At 45.3% G+C, this 9,773-nt stretch overlaps 1 protein-coding gene across 10 annotated transcripts in view; it reads right to left on the bottom strand.

Annotated features, from left to right (window-relative positions):
• Positions 1-8,655: 8,655 nt before the first annotated feature.
• ARHGAP24 (Rho GTPase activating protein 24) overlaps positions 8,656-9,773 on the bottom strand; it is a 186,521-nt gene continuing 185,403 nt past the window's right edge. For all 10 annotated transcript variants that reach the window (XM_042049758.1, XM_042049760.1, XM_042049759.1 and 7 more), the window contains one exon: positions 8,656-9,386. In XM_042049758.1, coding sequence (XP_041905692.1) covers positions 9,143-9,386 — 244 coding nt within the window. In that variant the 3' untranslated portion in view covers positions 8,656-9,142. The remainder of the gene's footprint in view (positions 9,387-9,773) is intronic.

Raw genomic sequence — 9,773 nt, 5'->3', positions numbered from 1 at the left:
GTAACAGGCCTATTGATTGTGTTCATCAATGTGGACATTAGTCTCCTGCCAACCTGCGTTTTTAATTGCCTTTGCTGAGTTGCAGTGGATTTGGCTCCCCACAGCAACAACGAGGTTTATTGTTAAGTACTGCAAAGCATAACTAAAGCAGCAGAGAGGAGGACTTGCCTGAGGCGTGCTTCAGTATATTGGAATTTTAAGTTTGCAAAGAATAGGATTTATACAGGTCCACTGAGATTATAAGGTTTAAACAAAGAAACAGATACTTACAGCTCTAGCTGGGGGTTTTGTTTGTTTGTTTTTTTCCTTCTTTCTTCCTGTTTGCCTTGACAGTAGAACTTGAACAGCAGCGAAGTAGAATACAAGTAATTTGTTTACATTTTCTTAAAAATTGTCCAGAAACTGTCAGGGAACAAAAACCTGTCACATCATTAATCCACAGCACCACACTCCACGTACCTCTAATGTGGGTATAATCAATACAGAAGAACCCAGAATCCACGCAGAAGAACAAAGTTCTGAGCAACTGCTCCTAAAATATATATATTTAAAAATGGAGACGGATTTCCCCTCAGTTCCCTCGTTGTAATGACAACTATAATTTCTGACGTGTGGTAGCAGCTGCCAGGGGCTCATCTCTCAGTGCCCATGGCAAGATACTGATGCAGCTACATAAACTCGTGTCTTCCCAGCTTCCTTTACCTGTTGGGTATGAGGTGAGCAGGCAGATCACTCCCTTCTCCACTCACCACCTCCTTCAAACGAGGCTCAAGACCACTTGCCTCACCTTTTCTCCTGTGGCCACAGAGCTGGGAGAGAGACAGAGAAGGAAAAGCACTGGGGCCTCAAAATTAGCAGGGCAGTACTTGTACACTGCTGTGTGCCCAAGCCAGTGCAGCCTGCTTTGGCACATGGGCATATTGGCTGGACTGGGGACTGAGAACCTCAGCTGGGATGTGTGCCTGGTCCTGCAAACTACTGCAAATTTACCCAGCTCCTGCTGGCTCCAGTGCATCCAAAGCTGCCCATCTTTGCTTCAGCATATCCTCCTGCATAGATACTAGCAGGTCTCCACCTCTTTCCTTGTTAGACAAGGTTTTTAATAGCTTAGTGTGCTTTTGGGCCCTGGGAAAAACAGGCCTAGCCGGCAGCGCAGAAATACATTAATAGTTCATGAACTGTTCTCTTAATGGCCTCTGGAATTGCCTCCAGAGATGCTTCATTTCTGCCATGGTTCATACCCTGCTTACTTTCCATTTCAGCCTCCTTTGATGTAGGTCCCTCCAGTCAGACAGAAGAATATAAATTAAGTCAATTGTGATACACTCACTATTAATACCATTAAACTATACAAATATATCCATTAGCCACACGCACTGTTAGTATTAAGGCATGTCTGCTCATGGGAACTACTGTGGAATGAGGGAGGTGTGAATTTGTAACTTTTTCCACACAGAACTTTTTCCCTGAGTAAGGTCTCACTGTTACACAAGGCACACATCTGCAAGAGGAAATTAAGCAAAACCTCACCAGAGTGCTCAGTCTAGGTTAAAAGTGGGAACAGCACTACATTTGTCATCCTGCTCTGCCAAACTCCAGGTTCCGTCATTCATCCTGATACAAAGAATGCGCAATTAAAAATACCACTTACTGGAATAACTCAGCAATGCTGAAGGTCTGGAGAACGTTTTTTGTTACAGTTTAGGAAACTGATTTGCAAGTAGTGCTACATGCAACAGTCACTACTATTTTGACTGAACTGTAGACTGTATTTCAGCAAATGTTAAGGTCGAGAACTCAAGATTTCAGCTTTGTCATGTGAACAACAGAGAAAATACTGGCGCTCAAAACTACCTATTTTGGTCCCAAGCCAAGTCACCTCCTAAATACCAGACGCTTAAAAAAATTACAGCCATGCTCATAATAGTATTTTAAACTCAAGTCCTGCTGAACATTAATCACTTTAAACCTCTTTCACATGAAGAGAGTAATGCACAGAGGTAGAAGGGATTTTCCATTCTTGCATTTAGAAGATTCAGAAGTGGAATTGTCTTGCATATAAAGCTCATTATCCTGGATCCCTCTGGGAAAAAGCGAGGAATACATTTGCATCACGATCATGTTTCTGGCCTCAAAAAAATTTTTGCACTCTCCATTATTACTGGCATACTAAAGAAACCTGTTTTACTGCTGACAAACCTTTTCCCAATAAAACTAGATCACCAAGGCTAATTGTAATTACACACATTATGACAGCTTCTAAAAGCCTGGCAGGGAAAGCTCTCAGCATCTCCCACTGCTTCCTAAACCTCTGCAGAGCTACGGCAATTTGCATCAGCACGGCATCTGCCGCATGGAATTTCACTTCCCGAGCAGCACTGCTCCAGAGATGCTGGATGACAGTCCGGGGCCATTAGCTGTTCCCAGAGCGAGGGCCAGCAACCCAAGGGAACTGGCTGCCCTTCTGGGCTCCCTCCTTCCCATCAGCTCCAGCAGCAAGGGCCTTGCTGGGTGTTTCCCCACAGGAACTCTCACTGCTGGCACACGGGACCGACAAAAGCAAGGCAGGTGGCTGTGAAACAGCTGACCCAGCTCCGGGTGTCAGCCCACAAAGCAATTTACAGTCAAAAAAGCTCTGAAAGAATAACACAACATTAACTACAGTAACCCATTTGTAGAGACAAGCTTTCAGAAAGAAGGCTCTTAACTGAGGGCAAATTACTACCACCTACACATGGCAATTTCAGGTATATTAACTTCCTTGTTTTCCTCATCTCTCCCATCTGTTTCCTCTATTTTTGCATGCCCACATCACAAGTACATCTATTTGCCCATCTCCCCTTTCCATCTCCTCTACTTCCTTGCAGATTTGCCAGGGGCACAGACTCTGCAGACACTCTCCTCTTCAATGGACAGACTCCAGCGGGAATCCAGAGTAAGAAAAGAAATTAATTAGGAGTTTCATCCAGGAAGTGTTCAAATGTAGAGCAGCTGGAGGCAACTCACTGTTTTGACTGGGCTGTCAAAATGTGCAAATCACTGTACCTGCTTATTCATTCTCTCCTTACCCTGCCTCTGTTCCATCCCTGTAGGGATGCTACACAAGAAATACTTGTTAAATTTTTTTTTAGGAAATTGTATCTTTCTCAAAAATTTCTGGACCAGCACTTTAACTACTAGATCAAGTACTGCTTACAGATCTTAAGAGCAGTAATATCAGCAAGCTCCTTTCCTCTTTTTTCTTAGGAAAACCTAACACACCAGTGTTGCGAATTATTTAACATGGCATTTTATTTATTAATCTTTGCATTTGGGAAACTGATGCTGAGTTGCTGAGTTTGAGATGCTCAAATAACAACATGTGGAACAGATGTGTAGTAACTTCATTTATTCTGCACCACCAGAGCACACTCCAAAAATGTGTAGCAGGACTCTCATAAACAGAAGGGGAGACAAAAGCTTCTCAAAGCAGAACACCAGAATCCAACACTCAAGAGTTATGGGGTGTGTCTGCCACTTTTCCAGTCTGCGGTGCAAAGACACGTAAAAGTAAGAGCACCCGTCCCAGTGCTCCGATGATGTGGTCAGAGATGGGATTAACAGTGGCAAGTGTGCATCCCTCTCTTATTCTCTGTCCCTCAAGTCTAGCCTGCTCGTGTTTGATGTCCTGAAATCATGCTTTAGGATGTAATGTGAACCCTGAGATTGGACCAGGTGGCCATCAGCTCAAGAGATTTTTTTCCCACCATCTGTGCTGATTAATTGTAAAAGCTTTGTCTCTGGTGAGCTGCCCGTGACGCAGAAGGACAATGTGCTAGAACAGCTGAGCTGCTCTGCCATTCTCAGCTTGGAGCTGTCCAGTGAACTCATACAATAGATTACTAACTTGGGGAGCTCACAGACCTGTGAGGAAGAGCTGAAAGCAAATTTATTAACCTTATTTTAATTGATACTTGAAACTCAGTGTTCTTTTGCAGTAGGTAACACTGTTAGCTTGGCCTGTAATGACCTCACTTGTTTCATTACACAAACTGGTGATAAAACCAGTTGTCTCCATTAGATTCAACACCTTAGCAGTTAAGAATCCTAAAAACTACCTTTATGAGATACACTGATCTACAAATGCACTGTGTGAAATCCTTACAGTTTTTTTCAGAGCCTTTGGGCTCAGTCTTCATTAAGCTTAATCTTGTGAATAAATCTTGCCCCTTTCCACTGCACTGAATGAGAGGGAGCATGATTTTATTCTTTGCCCACTTGGCTCCATCAGCATGCCCTCCCCAGGAGGTCACTTCACACACAGGCTGGACATGCTAAAAGGAACAGAGCAGCACACGAGTTGTGGGCCACGTAGGAATGGTATCTATCAAGTGTTAGATTCTGAGCATAAGAAACAACATGGACGTTGTGCTTTTGAAGAACTAGGACATAACAGGAGCATGAAGATGACCATTAAAAGAACACAAATAAACTTTATCACCACAGCCTAAATGCTGCGGCAGTCTCACCAGAGGAGTGGGGTACGTTGGATGGATCATGATGGGAATGGACATCTGTTGTTGTTGGGGCTCCTCCCCCCTGGCGTGGGGTCCTGGGAGAGAGGCCCCAGGGGGGAGGCACGGGCTTTCCCTGCCCCTGGTCAGCCTCGTTCCCCATTGGTTGTTTTGTGCTCCCCTGCGCGGGCAAGGACCCTGCTGGTCCCGTGATTGCTGCAGTTCTGCGGCAGTCCCCGGCCATGCAGCTGGAGAAATAAACATCTCTGAAAACATCTACCAAGAATCGGTCCATATTTCTTTTCCACGGGCCTCACTGTCTTATACATGTTGCAAGAATCCCCACTGCAACAAATAGTGCAAGATGCTGGGGAAGGACATCGATCCCTGGAGACAGCGACTGTGATTTGTGAGTAAACTCTTTGGATTTCTCTTCTTGCTTTTGTTTGGCTGTTCTCTCTGGACTATGGAGGAATCGTGGGAAGTGTGGCTGTCTAAGCCGCAGAAAGAAACGTATCTAGAAGTTAAAGAAATCCTGGCACAGCAAAACAGGAAACTTGCTCCGGGATATCCAGAACACTTTTTTGACTGGCTTTTCAAAACTTTCTTTTATATTTCTCGAGACTTACTTTTTGATATTGAACCTCCTGGAATTGGTAACTGGAATTTTTGGTCCAAGATCTTGAGCTAATAGCTCAATCAAAACATGCACTAGTGACAGAACTCCTCCGTGCATCTCCAGTAATCAGTGAAGCTCTCTCTTCAGGAGCATTTGCATGGTCCCATTACCTCTGTGGCGGAAGATGACCGTCATCACATGGCTGAGACCGCGTGGTGGCCATCCCAGGGGCGCGTGACTGCAGCCACAGGGTCTCCTCTACCCGTGCCGGCGGAGGTGCCTGCACTGGATGCGCCCGGCCCCCTCGGGAGCACGCACCTTATCGCAGACCCCATCCCTGTCTCGGGGTCCCCAGCTGCTCGACCGTGAGCGAGGGAGCGATGCCGCAGGCGCCGTGGGCCACGAGCAGCCAGGAACCGGGGGTCGGCGTGGCAGGCCGCTCTGAGCACACGGCTCGGAGAGCCCTGCGGAGGGAGAAGCGGCGGTTTCCACAGCGACACGAGAAGCCGCGCAGCGCCGAGCCGGAACGGGGCCGCTCTCAAAGCAGCGTGGAGTTTGCAGAGCGGAACCGCTCACAGGGCATGGAGCCAGCGGCGATGGCAATGCAGGGCCGCGCAGAGCCCAGACGTGCGCCGGAGCTGCGCCGCTCGGAGAGCGCGGAGCAGCCGCAACGCGGGGGCCCGGCCGAGACGTCGGAGTCGGTGAGGCAGCAGCCACGTGGGACCAGCAGCCACAACAAACACGCAAGCACATGATAGGAGGAGTTGTAGCCACGAAAATCACAGGAACTGTGAAATGGTACAATGTAAAAAACAACTATGGATTTATAACACGGGACAATACAGAGGAAGAGGTATTCATTTACAGAACCGCCATTAAAAGGAATAACCCTGAAAATTACCTGCAAAGTGTAGGAGATGGAGAAGTTGTACAATTTGATATTGTCCAAGGAAGAAAAGGCCCACAGGCAGCCCACGTGACAGGGCCTGGGGGTATTCCAGTCAAAGGCAGCCGTTATGCACAAAATTATAAACAATATCCATCCCAGCAATTTCCCTACCCACAGCCTACTTTCCTCTTTTACCCTATACCCAATATGAACCCTTTCCTAAGTTGACCCCATCCCCAGTTTATTCCTAATCCGTTTTTCACCCCATGGCTTCCCTATACAATTCCCTTTCCCTACAACTCCTCTCCGATGCCGAGGCGGGGGGGATGAAAAAGGAGAGGGAAGAAATTAACTATTTTTGTTTAGAGCTCCAACAGGTACAAATGGAAGAAACACTCTCCTGCCTCAGTTTCCCCACAAAGCATGTGTCCTGTCTCCCTTCTGCCAACCTTAAGATGTTCCAGAGGAAAAAAAAAAAATCCATTTGGACGTTTAGAGACTCAGGAGGGTGGCTTGTTTACTTTTGAAACTGTTCTTGTTATCTTATGTCTATCCAGTTGTTTTCAATGTTAAGTTTTAAATCTCTTTTAATAAAAGGGTGAAGTGTTGGGCTTCCTCCCCCCTGGCGTGGGGTCCAGGGGGACAGGGGCCCCGGGGTAGAGGCAGGACCTAGGGGGTTTCCCTGCCCCTGGTCAGCCTCGTTCCCCACTGGTTGTTTTGTGTTCCCCTGCAGGGGCAAGGACCCTCGGGTCCCGTGACTGCCACAGTTCCTCGGCAGCGCCCCGGCCATGCGGGTGGAGAAATAAACACCTCTGAAACATCTACCAAAAATCAGTCCCTATTTCTTTTCCATGGGGCACACTGTCTTACAGATGTTGCAAGAATGTCAGTGATATTTTCTAAGTTTGCTGTGCCTGCTCAAGTACCCCCTCTGTCTAAATCATTTCTGCAGAGTCAGTCAGGTAAAGTCTTGTTCCAGACTGCAAAGCAAGGACTCTGGGTGTCAGTGCTTAGCCATACAACTGGAATTTGAACATTCTTTGAGGACCTGACTGAAATACCTTTTGAAACATGAAGGCAAGCTTTAAATCTAGGCAAAGTCAAGTTTCAAACAGACAAATCCTGCCTAACGCAAGGTTTGACAGAAGCACTCACTACTGTGTACATCTACTGTAAAAAAAGGGAATTCCAGTTAAGAAAATACTTATCTCAGAGACTCTGACGTCACATCAGCAGATGTCAGATACTGCTTAAATTGTGAAGCCTATTGCATCAGTTACCAGGGTCTCTCATTCAATTTAAAAAATCAGAATTAACATCGTAATCTGTTTCCTTCTCTCACCATTGTGGGTACGTGCTGTGATCACTGTTAACTGATGTAAAACATGCACCACATACCTTGATCTCTCCCTGTCTGACTTTTTCTGATTTACACACAGATTGGAGGCGCACCAGACCTGTTTGCAGCAATCAGTACAACAGCTGCCCTGACTGGGAACTCTTAAACATCACCAGGCACAACTGATGTCCATGAGTACCACATGTAGTGCTCTGTATTTCTCTGAAATTTAAAACCTCATGTTTGCTTCCCAGTATAATTCTCACATCCAATTAATACTTGTTTCATATCCATACTAAAACCAAGAAGATTCTTTGAAGCTGCCTTCATCATTCTCTCTCAACTGGAATGAAAAAATAATTGCAATATATTTAAGAGACACTAGAGGGAAGCCAAGATGTCTCAACAACCCCCTCCAATCATACTGCTCACAGTCCTAAACCCAAAGTTAAAACCAAACAGCCTTAACACGGCGTAGAAAACACTGGTTATACTTACTGTATTTAAAGATGCCAAACAAATTATTAATTTTCAGGATGGCTCTGGTGTTTCTTTTCCACTGGCACTCTGTATGCTGTGACGCTCCAGGCTGTTCCCTTGAGGTGCTCCCTTGGTGATGCCGAGAGCCTGGCACTGTCACACTTGTAACACTTGACAGTAATCTCTTGAAGCATTCAGACAGTGTGATACCTTGCTAATATACACAGTAAATACCAGTGGTGAATATGTTGGTGTATTTTTTTCCTTATTTACTGTTTGTTGCTAGTTGCCCCAGTAACTTCTACTGCGGACATTTTTTTGTTATTTTTTCCATACCCATCACACTGATAGGGCTACCAGAATCTCCAGTTAAACTTCTCTGTGTACACCTTCACCAGCACTACAAGAAGGACTCACTTTCACCCAGAGTACAGAGGTAAGTCAGACGCAAATACGGTCTGAACAACTGGTTTATATCCTTGCTCTGAACTGCAGTGATCAGGCACAGGGCTTCTTCAGGGTACACCAAAAAGTTCTGGTCATGTGATTAACTTCTCCTTAAGTCCCCCTTTCTCCTCTCCCAACTTCTTACTTGGCCACCCAGGTTTGTTCCCAAACAAGCAGCTGTTTACCCCATTGCCACTGTCCCCAATCTGGCTGACTTAATATCCTTCATATTGGTGTTATTTTACAATAGGGCTGCCCCAGAACTTTCTCCCTTGGCCATCAGTTCTGTGAAACCAGTACTGCTTTATTTTGCCCACGGCATACTTGAGTTTCTCATCCTGCTGTCTGTTTGGAAGCGACGCAAATCAAGGCTAGCCATCCACACATCTACCTTAACAGATCTGTTTATCTTCACTCCCCAGTAAAAGGGGTAACAAAACAAAAACAAAAAAAGCCCATTTGATATACAAAATAAGCTGATGGTAACACAATGCCAAAAATAGCTTATTACGTTAAGTGCAAGGGAGAAAAGCCTTTATATAAAGCTTGATTGCAACAACATTTCAATTTACCAGTTTAAATACAAGACTTGCATTAAAATATTTCTTCAGATACATCTCTTGCTCTAAGGTGGTTTTTAAATTCATATACACATATCCAGTTGTAACACTTGACAGTAGTCTCATGAAGCATTCAAAGAGTATAACTTGGTAAGTACACACTGTAGATATGAGTGCTTAATGTATGTATGATTTCTTCCTTCAAGGGTTTGTAACATTTTGTTGAGTACTAGCCTCAGACAGGTGACCAGCCACCTGATACAGTATAATACCCCCAAGCCCTTCCTCAAGTCCCACAGTCTATGCTTCCAAATCTCACTGGATCCAGATGGTGTTGCCTCTTTCTGGTCTGCGAGACTCCACTGTCAATTCTCCGAAAGTAGAGAAAAACTGCTCCATTTCCTTCTGCAGCATATCATTCCTCTTCTCGGCATCCTCCTTCGCCCGCTCTGCGTTACGCATTTTGATTTCCACCATTGTGAACTTCTTCCGCTCTTGATCCAGCTCTTCATGCAGGGCCATCATTTCAGTCTCCAGGGTGAGATTTCTCTGCTCCAAGCTGCATGAAGGAAATAAAAGCAGACAGCTCCTGAGCAGAACTCCTCACTTACTCAAGCAGAAATGCACACCACCAACAAATTCATACGTCTTTTCATTTATAAAGCTTAGACTGAAATTCTGATGGGCATATCTACAAACAATGGCTTCATCAAAGAAATGTTCTCACAGGGCAAGCACTTTGGTAGCTTATTAAAAATGCCTCTTTGGTAGCTGATTTAGAAAATGCCTCTGAACAGCAAAAGGCACAGAAGCAAACAGCTCCATCTAATTCTCCAGGAGTAGGCTAACTATTCCTTTTACTTCTGGAAGTGTTGACACTCGGCTGCTGCTAGTTGCAGTAGTGTCACCCACAAAGTCAGAACAGTGCCCTGAATGCCTTTGTTTC

The sequence above is a fragment of the Corvus kubaryi genome, unplaced genomic scaffold, assembly GCF_017639235.1.
Source record: "Corvus kubaryi isolate FWS band 111438036 unplaced genomic scaffold, C.kubaryi_AGA036_p1.0 71, whole genome shotgun sequence".
Lineage (NCBI taxonomy): Eukaryota > Metazoa > Chordata > Aves > Passeriformes > Corvidae > Corvus > Corvus kubaryi.
The sequence above is the reverse complement of the archived record's forward strand: the minus strand, read 5'-3'. Positions and strand labels throughout refer to the sequence as shown.